The sequence below is a fragment of the Danio rerio genome, chromosome 4, assembly GCF_052040795.2.
Source record: "Danio rerio strain M-AB ecotype USA chromosome 4, GRCz13ab, whole genome shotgun sequence".
NCBI lineage: Eukaryota > Metazoa > Chordata > Actinopteri > Cypriniformes > Danionidae > Danio > Danio rerio.
The window spans coordinates 15,597,175-15,611,639 of record NC_141024.2 but is presented as its reverse complement, the minus strand read 5'-3'; the positions used below and the strand labels follow the sequence as shown (position 1 = coordinate 15,611,639).

General features: G+C 34.2%; 1 protein-coding gene across 1 annotated transcript in view; it reads right to left on the bottom strand.

The window, feature by feature from the left end:
- Positions 1–138: 138 nt before the first annotated feature.
- The window catches only part of ube2h (ubiquitin-conjugating enzyme E2H (UBC8 homolog, yeast)), a 48,678-nt gene continuing 34,351 nt past the window's right edge, over positions 139–14,465 (bottom strand). The window contains 6 exon segments of the mRNA NM_201489.1: positions 139–2,350; positions 4,823–4,951; positions 7,880–7,932; positions 8,827–8,866; positions 9,078–9,152; positions 12,746–12,822. Coding sequence (NP_958897.1) covers positions 2,226–2,350; positions 4,823–4,951; positions 7,880–7,932; positions 8,827–8,866; positions 9,078–9,152; positions 12,746–12,822 — 499 coding nt within the window. The 3' untranslated portion in view covers positions 139–2,225.

Sequence of the window (14,465 nt, the reverse complement as noted above, 5' to 3'; positions counted from 1 at the left end):
AACCCAAACACCTTTTGTTTAGCACATATTACCTGCTCCAGATGGGTGCGTCAGCTATTGACATGGAAGGGGGAGGGGGAAACAATGTAATAACTCAAAACAATTAGTAAATAAATTCATCAAATAAAGGTCTAATTATAATGGAAGCACACTTATACATGTTTATTTGAGATTCTCAGATAGTCGCTGACTTGACAGTTAAAAACAAATGGATTCAAATCAAACGTCCACATTTTGTGTCTCATATAAGGGGATCAAAAATAAAAATAAAATGAAGCAGAAATGAAATCGAGAAGCTCAGTTTGCCGTGTTTTGTCAGGGTGTGTGTTGCTAGGCATGGCAAAATGTTCACCCAGCCAACCAAACCACAATGTGTGTTTTCTCCGTATGTGTATGACAAATGTGAAACAAAGTTTCTCCTTGTGAACTTCTTAATACAATACTGCATATAAGAGGAGTTTTCTTTTAACAATTATTAGAATTCTGGAAACCCTTTAACAGATTTAGACTCAAAAAAGTCCATTGCACAATTTGGCTCAATCTTGACTCGGGCTAAAACAACTTTAAAATGTTCTGCCCATAAAGAAAAACAGGAGAGAACTGAATCTTTACAGCTGAAATCAAACACCTCCCCTTATGAAATTTGCTCAAGATTCGATGTTCATTTTTGAGAAGCGTTGTACGCTACACGTCAAAACTTGTTTCATTTACATTCTGGATTATGAATGAATCTGCAAGTGCTTTCAGAATACTGCAAAACACACACACGCACGCAAACATCAACTAAATCTGGATCTTCATGTTACCAACATGCCACTGATGATATCTGCAGATGCTGAAATTCAAAAGCGAGAAGACCTCCGCCTGTCTGGCGTCAGATACTCGGGTCTTCTCCTAAACACCACTTCATCTTACCAAATGGGATCCTTCAGAAAACATCCGTATTCAGACAAAGCAGGTTACGAGACCTAAATCCATATGAACATCGATTTTTTTCCCCGTAATTCACCTCCAGGTAAAACTAACTAGATCTACATGAGGTCAAAAGACAGCTATCATAGTTATGCACAAGCAATAGGAAAAAAATGGTGAGCTCTACAAATGTTAGCAAAAATCTTCTTCGTTTTTTTTTTTTTTTGTCTCTTTTCTCTTTAAGGTTTTCTTCTAGGCTAGACCAACAAAGTCCTACACGACTTCCGCATCATACAACAAATGTACAAAAAAGATGCTCGAGGGTGCGAGACAGAAAGAGAAAAAAAGACAAACACTCTGTGCATACAATGTAGGTACAAAAAAAAAAAAAGGATTTGTGCTCTGTAAAGCACGACAGTCACTTCCTTGTCGTTTTTTTTTGTGTGTGTGTGTGTGTGTGAAGGTCACTGTGGAGGTAAAAACCAAAGCTTCGGTGAACTAACCTACATCTAAATCCTCTTTAAAAAGGAACGCAAAGGGAGTTGAATTGATATTTCCGCTGGCGTTGTGTCGTGGGCTTGATCGGTGAGCAGAAAGTGTGCGCCGTTTTTTTTGTAAAATCCTGATGATTGGTTTAACGTACAGCGTGGAAACTTTCCTCTCAAGGTGAGACTCGAATATAAAACAAAAATGGAGAGCAATTTAAATCTAAAAACAGCTGGTGACAAAGAAAAGGGACAACCAGGAAAGTAAATGATTACGCCGCTGAGATGTGTCAGGTCCAACCTGAAGTGCATCCTTGTGGAAAAAGCCTAAGCTGAAGGGGTTTGTATATCAGAGCATCACGGACACGACTCTCAGTACGTTAGTAACATCACAAGGAGACGAAAGAAATGGGCACCCCGTTTAAATACGGCCTCCGTCCGGTCAGTCTGCGTCGGAAAAGGTGGATTAGGGAGGTGATGACATGCACTCCAGCTACGCAGCTACCAAATGTGGATTCAAGAAGGGGAGAGAAAAAAAAACAAATCGACGAGCCTTTTAATTGTCGAAGAGAGCGAGTTAGAGATTGAAAGAGAGGGAAAAAAAGGGGAGAGGGGGGAAAAAACAACCACCAAGAAGTAGAGATAGAACACCTAGAGAGGGTGCCGTATTCATCGTCAACGCTAGATATCCATAAAAATCCTGGTTTAGTAATAATAACGATAAAAAAAAAATCACCTTGTTTAAATATGAATCTTTTTATAGTCTGCTTCGCATGGTTAGGAAATAATATAGTCTCTGTGGTAAAGGGGAGAAACTGTCGCCCTTAACTACAACTCCATGTCCTGAGCCTCGTCCTCTGAAAAGTCAGACATGGAGCTTTCTGAAGAGGAGTCGCCCGGTCCTTCCTCCTGCTCCTTCAGAGCCTCCTCTGTTGCATATTTCTGGATGTATTCTAGAGATGAAACAAAGGCGAGTTTTATACATTAAGTTTTCTATCATTGATGTAAAATAGGCATTATTAAATGATCTGATTATGTGGGGAAAGCAAGAGAAACAATAAAATAACATATACAGTTTTGGAAACTCAGATTTATACATGATCTGAAAGCTAAATAAATACGTTTTCCACTGATGTTTGGTTTGTTAGGACACGATGATAACCTTTAAAGTGGTCTAAGTGAAGTGCTAAGCAATGCATATTACTAATCAAAAATTAGGCTGATATATTTGCAATAAGAAATAAACAGAATATCTTCATGGATCATATTTACTTAATATTCCAATGACTTTTGACAAGCAAAAAAATCTTTCATTTGCACCCTTACAGTGTATTATCAGATATCGCCAAAATATACCAGTGCAACATAAGGCTAGTCTTGTGGTCCAGGGTCAATTATGATAATACAGTTGCATATTAATAAAATAACAGAACTAATAATTTTACTACAACAAAAATAAAGTAATATTTGTCAGCATTTTCAGACATTTGAGGGTATAATAATGAACCACTGCAGTCATTTAGATACTAAAGCACAGCAAATACTTATAAGGACGTTAACATAACTTGTGTTTCACTAAATGAACAAATATAGATGCCTACATATGCACAAGACAAATGTTTAGGGTCAGTAAGACTTCCAAAAATGTTTTGAATGTCATTAAAAAAAAGAATGTTCTTTAAAAAATAAATAAACAAATAAATAAATAAATAAATAATAATAATAATAATAATTCGATGGATTTGCTCTTCAGTGTTTGGACTCTCAGTTGTGATTAATAAACCACACTGAACTGAACTTAAACACTGAAAACTGAAATACACTGTTTCAATTTACTATGATCTTCTATGTGAAGCTGCTTTGGCACAATCTACGTTGTAAAAGCGCTATACAAATAAAGGTAAATTGAATTGAATTGAAAAATTTAAAAAGCTTGAGGTTTACCAATTTTTTTTACAAAGTAAAATCCTATCAGCTTTCCACAATGCGGATTATTGTAGGTATTTGGCTTTTTGAACTACAAAGTCCTCAAGGGATAGTTCACCCAAAAAAAGTCACAATTATTCTTTTTTCACCCTCAAGTGGTTTTAGGAAAAGATACATTGAAGAATGTTGGAAACCATTAGACACTGACATCCATAGTAGTACCATGGAAGTCAATGGGTGCCAATTTTCCAGCATTTTCCAAAATATCTTCTTTTGAGTAGTCAAGTCTGAAACCACTTCAAGCAGAGTAAATGATGACTGTTTGTTTAACTACTGTCAGAAGCTTTTTTTTTTATCCCAATTGAACGCATTTCAATTTTATAAATCAAATGTGAAATAAACAGCTGCATTCATCTTGATTGTTATATGTCGTGACATATGGATCCAAGTCGCTACTCATTTCAAATGAGAAAATATTTATTTATGATCATATCACACATTAAAGTGAATTTTATATAAAATCATGGTGTATAAAACAATCACCGTACTTACTGCATCAGAGTCACCAATATTTGAACAATTAAAAAAAAAAATGTAACAAGATTTAAACTTAACAACCGAATTGTTTGTATTCTAGGATGCGCTAATGAGGCATTTTTGAACAAAACTCTTCAAATTTGAAGGACATATACAAATAAATATTAATTAGTCAACGATTTCTGCACGATTGCAAAAACAAAAGGCAAACACATACAGTCTAACTTGACCCTAATCAAACTATTATTTTCTATTTCCAACTTTCTTTTATGTAAATACTGTCAAAGAAACCTGCCAAATAAGAAAAATGCTTAAAAAAAGTAATGCAAGATGTAAAATAATTAAAAGTTGAAAAGCAGCAAGCACATGTAGTGGTTTAACCAAATAAAATAATACATTATTTATTACCTTAAACACATTGGCCTAATACTGTTATCAGACAGATAAAGGATAACATTAATCGCATTTTTCTGCCAATATCAATATGGCCGCCAATATATTGTGCATCCCGATTGTATACTAAATTATAGCACAGTACACATCCTATGAAAATAATTAGTAATAACTTCCGAACAAATCCCTAAAACACGTTCATTTTTCATTGTAAAATAATAATGTGAAAAATGACGAGGTCACACTTTACAATGAGGTTCATTTACTAACACAAACTACGTATAAACAATACTTGTACAGCATTTATTAATCATAATTCAACATTTACTAATGCATTAATAACATCCAAATTAAAGTTTGTTAATATTAGTTAATGCACCATGAGTTAGCATGAGCTAACAATGAACAACTGTATTTTCGTTAACTAACGTGAACAATTACTGTAGTACATGTATTGTATATTGTTTGTTCATGTTAGTAAATGCAATAACTAATACAACCTTACTGTGAAGTGTTACCAATGGAGACGGATACAAACATGTCAAACTATTGCAGCTCTTTAAAATCACCTTTGATTTTCTGTTTGTAATCCTCCGGCCGGTGCAAGTACATGGCTGCCGCATCCCCGTTCAGAGGGTCGATGGGGTTCGGGTAGGCCAGCAACTGTGGCAAAAACGACTCGAAGATATTGGTGAGATCTGCGGAGAGAGAAGAAAGAGAGGAAGAGAAGGCTTTAGTACTGAAGTCTTGTGTGCAGCATAAAATGGAGGATTTGTGTTGAGTGACACGATTATGGTCTAATCCCTCTTTCAGTGTGGGGGCTGTGGACACAGATCTCTGCCTTTCGCTTTTACCACCGTAGATTTTCACTGTACATTTAGCCGACACTCTGTTATACAAACACCGGACTGAGCGATGGCATGAAAATACAGAGTATCTAAAGCAAATTTAAGATAAATGTACAGTCAGCTGGTGATCGGGAGGGAGACACTTTTTATATAGGATAGTTGAATGATTGATGGTAAATGTTTTTTCTTTAAGTTATTTCAGAGTAATACTTTGCTATTCAATCAATCAAACTAACAATCCATCAATTAATCAAACCAGACACTGTATTGTTTTAGCTAGCATTTGAGTATTTATTTATTTCTACCTTGTATTACCATTCCTTCCAGAGTTGTCAGATTGGGCGGTTTTGAACATGAATGTGCGGGTAAAAATGGCATAGGCGAGTTGACTAAATTTGTCCGGTTTTGAAACGTAACTTTTCTATGCAATTTTTTCAGCAAAACCTAACTGTTTGTTCCTACTCTATTCAGTTAGTAGTGACCAGTGCATAGCGCAAACCGCGTGGGCCCACCTGCAAGAGGAGGTGGATGAAAGTTCAAAAATATCAAAATACTCCCCGGATCACGCAGTGCCTATAGTTAAACTCACAGTGGTTTATCATGACACTTATCATGACAGCAACAAACAGAGAAGCATTGTCTGATTGACAAGTTGCACCTAATTAAGTTGAAAAAATTTTAAACGCCAAATAGGACGAATTTACACCCCATTTAGAAAGTAAAACATACTCTAACATTAAGTGCCATGTGTGGGTGAGAGTGGGCAGTGTTTCAGTCAGATCTGGTGATGATGACTGTACGATTCAAGATTATGACAGTTAAAGTAGCCTGGTTAATTTAAATAAATTACAACTAAATAAAATATTTATCTAATATTTTGAGCATGTTTTGGCGGGTTTCGAACAGCTTTTGGGCTTGAAAAAGTCGGCTATATCTGGCAACACAGCTTCCTTCCCTACCCTCATGATTGTCTTTGAGGTTAGAAAGGCTAGTAGGTAAGTAAGTCACATGACTTACATCTCAACACGTGGGTTTGCAACTGTCTGAAGATACACTAGGCAAGAGAGTGTGCGTCAATCCTTGTATTTTTGGTTAAGTTATTGGTTACTGTAGATTATGTAGGACGTCATTGACGTTGAAGATTTACTTTTCATAATTTTTTTGTTTACTAGACTAGATTATACATTTGGAATTATGTTCATATCTATCTGCACACTCTGAGTATTAATAGCAACTTGAGCATTTATTCATCTGTTGCAAATCTCAGTTCATAGTGAATACAACCTGTATATAATGTTCATAGTACATCAATCTGTAAATATCAAAAGTTTTTTTTATAACTGCACTTTATGACTAATACCGATATCCTGCACTTGCTGCTATTGCACTCCTGGTTAGACCTAAACTGCATTTCGTTGCTTGTACTTGTACATGTGTAATGACAATCAAGTTCTAAATTCTAAATCGAATTATTTTTTAAATATTAGTAAGACTGGTTTGGTTTTGCCATTATTTCACATTATTGCCACCCATTGCCATTATTTAAAAAAAAAAAAAGTTTATTGTTTCTAAAACTGTACATATTAACTCACTTATTGTTTCACCATCACCACTTGTAAATAAATCACTATTATTTGCACACAAGATACTGTTGTCTGTCTTATGGAGCCCAATTTTCTGTGGAGTTTCTGCTTTAACTAAATCCTCAGACCAAGTGTGCAACCCCACTCCCCTCGACTACCCAGGGGTTGCAACAATACTAATATTTTAGTATGAGTTAATTTTATTTTATTATTAATAACTGTATTATTCTTTTTAAAAAGAGTGCAGATTTATGCATTAGTACCATATTAAGTAAATATAATTTTTTTTATTCAAATATAAATTATATTACTAATACTACTAATTATTATTATTATTATTATTATTATTATTATTATTATTATTAACAACAACAATAATAATAATAATCTGTTTATTAGTGTGAAATTAAAATAACATTTTTGGTTGTTTTCATATGTTAGGCTTTTAAAATAATTGAATAATAATATTAATAAAATAATAATAATAATAATAATAATAATAATAATAATAATAATAATAATAATAATAATAATTATTATTATTATTATTATTATTAATAATAATAATAATAATAATAATAATAATAGTAGCCCAAAATAATTATTTGGTGCTAGTCTAATTTAATCGATCAATAAAAATAAATAAATAAATAAAAAGGATTCTTGGTTTTTATTTTGTATTTTCCACTTACCATGAATAGGTAAAACAGATTCTTATTATTATTTTATCTTTTGGAAGAAAAAAAAGACACTGCGGAATGATTATTTAGCACCAACTGGATTCAATCAATATAAAAAAAAATCTGAATCACATATGTCGGAATAATTTCACAAGACAGACTGCATTACTGAATTAAAAAAAAAAAAACTCAAGTCAACCTTTGGAGATAATTGCAATCATTATATTATTAACTATGCAGTTAAAATCAGAGTGACAGCATAAAAAAGCCTGTGGTGTGAATGGCCTCTGGCGGGATGGACCCGTTTAAGTGTGCTTGTTAGGTATACTGATGCTGTTTTCTGACCTTGCAGGTATTAGCTCATTCAGAGAAGGTAAGAGGATTATAGTGCACCACCATCCTGACTAAAGGCCAGGAGACTTTATTCTACTCCTCGGGCAGCATCAATGCAAGCTCTGGCTTTTCCTGAGCATTCATTCTCAATATGAATCCACAATGAGGTCATATGTACTCACCATAAAGAGCGGTCCATGTCTGGTTGATCACATCTAAACACACGGTCCCTGACCTGGAAAAACAGTGACAGTATTGGCATTAGAGCAGGACTAATGAGCTAAATTAATATTATTGTACTTAGATTCACTATGACACGCCATCACATTGTTTACTTCCACTTCTCCATTCTATGAGAGTGATTCCGATTACATTTTAAGGTACAGTATGCAAACTTTTTGTGTTTCCTTTTGAGATAACATTTTTTGTTCCTATTCAGCTAAAAATAGTAAATGCAAATAACTGTATTTAACTATACTGACTATAATCATATTGTTTAACTGGTGTAGTATGATATTATCATGTTTTAAACCATTTACGACACTTTGTTCATTATTATTAGTATATCTAACATACTAATGGACAGTATTTTTATTACTTCTCCAAAACCTGATCATCTTAGCATAGACTTTTATATACACACAATGTATTTTATTTACTCAAGCATTCCTGGATTTCAAGCTTTACAGTAATGACCGAGGATATTTATGTGACTAATAAAAAGCTAAAATGAATTTAAGAGATGGTTCTTTCATATTCAAAAGAAGAAACAAATTGTCACCGGTTTAAAACAACTTCAGGATGAGTCAACAACGATGGCATTTTAATTTTTGGGGTCAATTATCCTTTAAAAAAAAAAAAAGCATTCTTCACAAAACTATCATAAGACTTTTAAAAGACGACGCCAATTGGACTACTTTTAAATGATTGAATTGATTAATCCTTTTTTTTGGAGCTTGAAAAACCCTGTTTTGTCTTTAATATATAGAAAAAGAGCAGCATAAACATTTTTTAAAGTATCTCCTTTAGCATTCTTCAATCATCAAACAGGTTTTGAATGATTAGAGAATGATGGATTTACGTTTTTAGGTAAAATATCCTTAGAAGAAAGCCTCAGAATATCACTTACGCTTCATCGATGTTTGGATGAAAAATCTTATTCATAAATCCTACGAGAAAAATCAAAACAGGAAGTGAGATATATCAAAACAACAGCGTTTCAATGCACTAACCAACACCATCTTTACAGACTATTAAACATGACATCAAAGTGATGGCATGGCATTTTTTCCAAATTACACACGTATCTAAATGTAATCTACTCATAATTTCACAACCCAACCACCGTACGTGGCTGATCATGTCACTGTAATGCTTTACCTATAGACGGAGATTTGAAGGGGTATTTGTCTGGAAGATCTACTCGCACCTTCCAAACGCCCCCTTCATACGGTGCTGACAGGAAAAAACAAAACAGAAAGAGACACATGATGACTCAAGCTTTAAGACGAGACAATGTAGGCAAGATTTATTTCTGCACCTGTCAAATTTAATGTTTTGACTTTTCCTTTTAAGATATCTTTCAAAACACACTTTAAAGTGTTGATTTTATCACTCTTTTGCCATTTATTTTAATTACAAACGATATTTTTCTCCTGCATTGAGCCATAAGCACACACTTTGGCAGCACTTATTGTTTATATCGCAATCTTTACAGTTACATCTATGAAGGTTTTTACAGAGCAGACCTGGGCATTTTATGGCCCCCGGGCCAAATGCGGCCCACTGGACTTCTTTGATCAGCCGGCGTGAAGTATTTATTGAATTTCAATTCAACCGCAAACAGGGCCTTCATTGCACAGGTCTGATATTGCGAGTCAACAAAAGTCGACTTTCACATATAGCGCCTTTTGCAAGCTTAGTTTCGTTATTTTAAACAGACACTCGGGTTCAGCACGCAAATAAGAAGGGATTCACATGAGGTATGCCACACTGAATGAATAAATAAATAAATACAAGTTAACTAAGGTGAAGCAATCAAACAAACAACTCTGTAACATTTATATGAAGCTGACCTTTAAAATACTTTTGTGTAACATTTTTTTTTTACTTTAGAGTTTTTATTGAATTTTGTATTTTTTTTAACAAATTAAATGTATTGATCTCGCCCTCTAAAACCACCCCAGAGTCTATTGTGGCTCCTTGGAAAAATCAATTGCCCACCTCTGTTACAAAGGGATGTGTTCATACATAGTTTGACTGATTATATAAATCGATATATACTTTTTTTCAGACTGTTCCCAGAATTATATAACAAGAAAAGAGATTCCCTCTGAATATGTAAATAAGGCATTATTCATTTCTAACACACACATTACAAACCACACATTTTTAAAAACTACAAAAGTTTAGAAACAGTTTTCAATCGTAAGTTAACCCTCTACAGCACATCGTTGCCCTCAGGCAACAGAAAGTTTTCTTAAGGCTTGTGCTAAGCACAGATTTCTTAAAATGATTGCAACCAATTAAAATGTTAGAAAAAGTATCAATGAAACATCCAATAAGGCGTGCGAGTCACTATCTAGCACCGTTTGAAGGTGGAACTTCATTTTCTGACTCATGGTGACATGGATGGGAAGAAGTTAAGAATATTTGCTTAATTAACCTCATTCTAAGTAATATAAACTGTACAAAAATTGTATGTATTTGTGAAGTTGTAGAGAAGCCTTTTGTATAACTATATATATATATTTTTTTACCCTATTCACCTGCGGTGTCTTGCCTTAAAAAGACTAACACTCATAATGACTAACCTACGAGTGACTGAATGTGGGCGGAACACTAATTCCTTATTTGATAATTATGAATAATAAGTGTAAGGACACACGTGTGGGTGTGTATATATGTGTGCTATTGGTGTGGTGTGATATGAGGTCTGGTGCAACGTGTGCTCGCTCCAAGAATAGCCTTCTGCAATTTGACCCTTGTGGTCAGAAGCTCAAACTACGAAAGGTAAAGCCTGGGTGAGAGGAGACCGATAAGACTTCTGCTTCTCAATGTAGAGAGAGAGAAAAAAGGTCTTTACAGAGGATGATATGATAATTAAATAGGACCACAGGATGTTCTCTGGGTAAACAATGACAGCATGTCCCAAACCTAGAGTTGCGCAAGAGGTGCATGTTTAACTATGTAAAAGTGTCATCGTTGCTTCACGTGATAGTTAGGTAAAGAAATTGTGTGTGTTGGTGAATGTCACAAAACCTGTCAAGGACGTGTGTGGGTCATATTTCAACCCAAAAAATGACTGAAAGAAAAAAAAAAAACAGAGAAATTACTGTAATAAAAATGAAAACTATTATTTGCATATGTATTTATACAAAATAACACTTTTTAATATAAATCTGTTTAATATAGCAATGAAAATATATATCATTATTAATAATAATAGTTATAATAATAAAAATAACAATAGAATAAGTCACTATTAACAAAGACTATAATACACAAGAAATGTCACACGTATACTTTTGAATAGGGATAGGCAATAGGGTAACAGTCAATATGGTGAATAAAGCCCCGCCTTTTAGCCAATCAGTGATCGCTATACGGTGAATAAAGCCCACCTTCTAGTACACAAGCCAATCAGCGATCGTTATAGAAGGACAATTCTCAGAGGGAGGGGTTTCTGCAGATTTTGTGTGATACGAACATTTAGAAATGAAACTATAGAGACAGTTGTTGTTTAATTTTATTGGTTATTCATAATATGGAATTTAATCGTAAGCTTGGCAAGCAGTTTTAGAGAATTTGATGTTTCGCTAAACGCTGTAGGCCGTAATTTATGCTATTAACTACACTGTAAAAATGATATGATCAATAAATCCTGACAGCATATGTTTTTACATATGTACTGTAACTTCTTAAACTAAGTTAAATCATGTTTTAACTTAATTTGATAAGTTATACAAGCTGATTCAAGTCAGTTTAACATAATACAAGTTCAATGGACTCTTAATGTTAATTTGATTCAGCTTAAAAATTTAAAGCAACCAGGATTTTTTACAGTGTACTGTCTTATTACATGCTTATTATTATTATTATTATTATTATTATTATTATTTTAGGGTTTTTTACCTTTATCCTCTTAAGGCCCAAGGTGTTTGTTTTTTTTTCTCTTTGCTATTTGGGCTTTATAGAACCTAATTAGAATAAAAACCTAAGTATCATATTTTGATATGATGTACTTTTAGAGAAAAATGATGTCCATATATGTGTACTCGTGGTCCGAATTTACATAAAAACTTTTTTCCGGACAGTTTTTTAATGCATATTAAAAATTGATTTTTTTTTTAACATGTTTTGAATATCAGAAAGTAAAAATCTTTTCCCATTTTGGACATTTAAAAATAGGGTTTGAGACATTTCATATGCTGCAAAACCGTTGCAGGATGACACTGTTTGTCTGTAACAAAATATAAAACATTCAAAGTATTTTAAATAGCAACTTAAGGGCTAAAATGTGCTGTCCACGTATAGTTGCCACTAAAGCCATAGGAGGTTAATGTATAGGACAGTAGAGAGTATTGAAAGGAAAGCATGGGGAGCCGAAAGAGGTTAAGGATTGGCATAGGACAGTGAGGCGGGAATCAAACTCGGGTCGCCATAAAGACCAAAGTGCATGTGTCGACGCACTAACCACTACACCAACCTGCTTATTATTATTATGAACTGTTCATTAGTACTTATTAAGTCTGATCTTATTCTGCATCCTTTCTTCTACCCAAAACTTACCCAAAGTTAATAGTTTGTAAATACAGAATTGTGACCTAAACTAAAGTGTTACCTTTATCTTTTAAGCCATTACTGTATCTAAAGATTGAGTTATAAAATGCCAACAAATCCTTTAGTCTTCTGAATAGCCTTCAGATTCTACATACAATGCTTGTGTCTTTTTGATTTGTAAGTGAAATATGACTGGATGTGTTTTCATGAGATGAGATCAGTGTATTTGCTGTCCATACATGGAAATCATTTGAAAACAAACTTACTTCCTTGTGGTCCATAAAACTTCACTACGAATTCGTTGAGTCCACTCAGGATTGTGACTTCATGCTTACTCTCGATGCTAAAGGAAGAATGTTAAGGCAAATGCATGTAATTCACAAAATCAAAACAGAGCTCCCACAATAAATAGAAAATACTTAATACATGAAACTGATAGCCACTGGCTTCCTTGGTAGGAGAAAAAAAATACTATGGAAGTTAATGGCCACAAGCTAACATCATTGATAAAAACAACAACTAAACCACTTGAGAACATTTAAGAGCAAGTAAATTAAAAATTTTAGGGTTAACCATGTCTAAAAGTTCAATCAGGATTAAACAAACTTGAACTTTTTACAAAAATCTTCCAAGTAAAAGAATGCACTAAAATGACCTTTCACCTTACATTTCACACCAACAGATCAATCTCATGAACTGAGATTCTCACTCTGCCTTTATTCTTTGACCATCAATAATTTTCAAGAGGTTGAGCTCGGCGGATCGGATGGCAAAAACACAATCCGTGGGTCAGACCCGCAGCTCTCTACTGATGCACACAGGGCATCAGGGCAACTCAATACCACACTGCCGTCATTAGCTATGGCTGTCAGGCTGTCACTTCTCATATTGCTGGCGCAGAAGCAGCAGTCGAACCCTCGCTGAGCAAGACAATACATGCTCAACACCACACCAAGACCATGACATAGACCCAGCCGATGCTGTTAAAGACTCACACATGGTCTGGCTTTTTAAGCTTAAGCACAACATGCCCCCAAAACAGCTCTGCCACTGTCCTGGTTGGTAACAACGGATGTTGATTTACTAAATTTCCCTTGATCGATTAAGTAATAAACTATTAAAAGTATTAAAGTAACGGTATTAATGAAGAAAATGTAATCATTATATGCAAGCAATGACACCATATTTCATACATAATATATACATATATATAATCAGGGCTTGACATTAACTATTTTGATCACTAGCCAGTAGCCCACTGTGGCTACTGTGGCCACTGTGGCTAGTAGTTTTCCAACATTATTAGCCACTTGCCATTTTCACTAGCCACATTTTGTTGTTGGGAAAATATATTTTATATGTATAAAAATGACTTTGGCATGCAAAAAATGACTTGATTTAAATTATGTGTTGTGTCCACATGCCTCCTTTATTTGTATTTATTTTACACTTTAAAGGGCTCAACACTAAGGATTTAAAAGTATTTAAAAGCAAAACACGCTAAATATATCTACACAGTACATACAAACACTTGATATTTAAAAAATATTCTCATTTATATAAAACTATACACAATAATTTGTCTAAACTAAAGGTCCCTGATCACCAGGTAACTATATAAATGGAGAGTTAATCTCCTATCTCAAAAACTACTGCAAGCAAAAGAAAGCAGGTGAAAAACATTCTGTGTGCGACATGGTTAACGTAAGGCCTATTAATAATCTGTTCAAAGAATGGTAAAAGCGAAAGCGGCAAGAGCTGCTGCTGCATTTTCAACCAGCCAGGGTGGCTTGTAGGGGTGTCTAACCAGTCACAGCTAAAATCTACCCGCATTTGGCGGGATGGTGGGTGACAATGTCAAGCCCTGTATATAGTCATTGTTCATCACTTTTTGAGCAACAAATCCAACTTCCTTTAACCCTTATGTGCTGTTGGGGATGTTTTCATCCACTCTGGGGTGATTTTGAGTCTTAATTTGGCCACAAC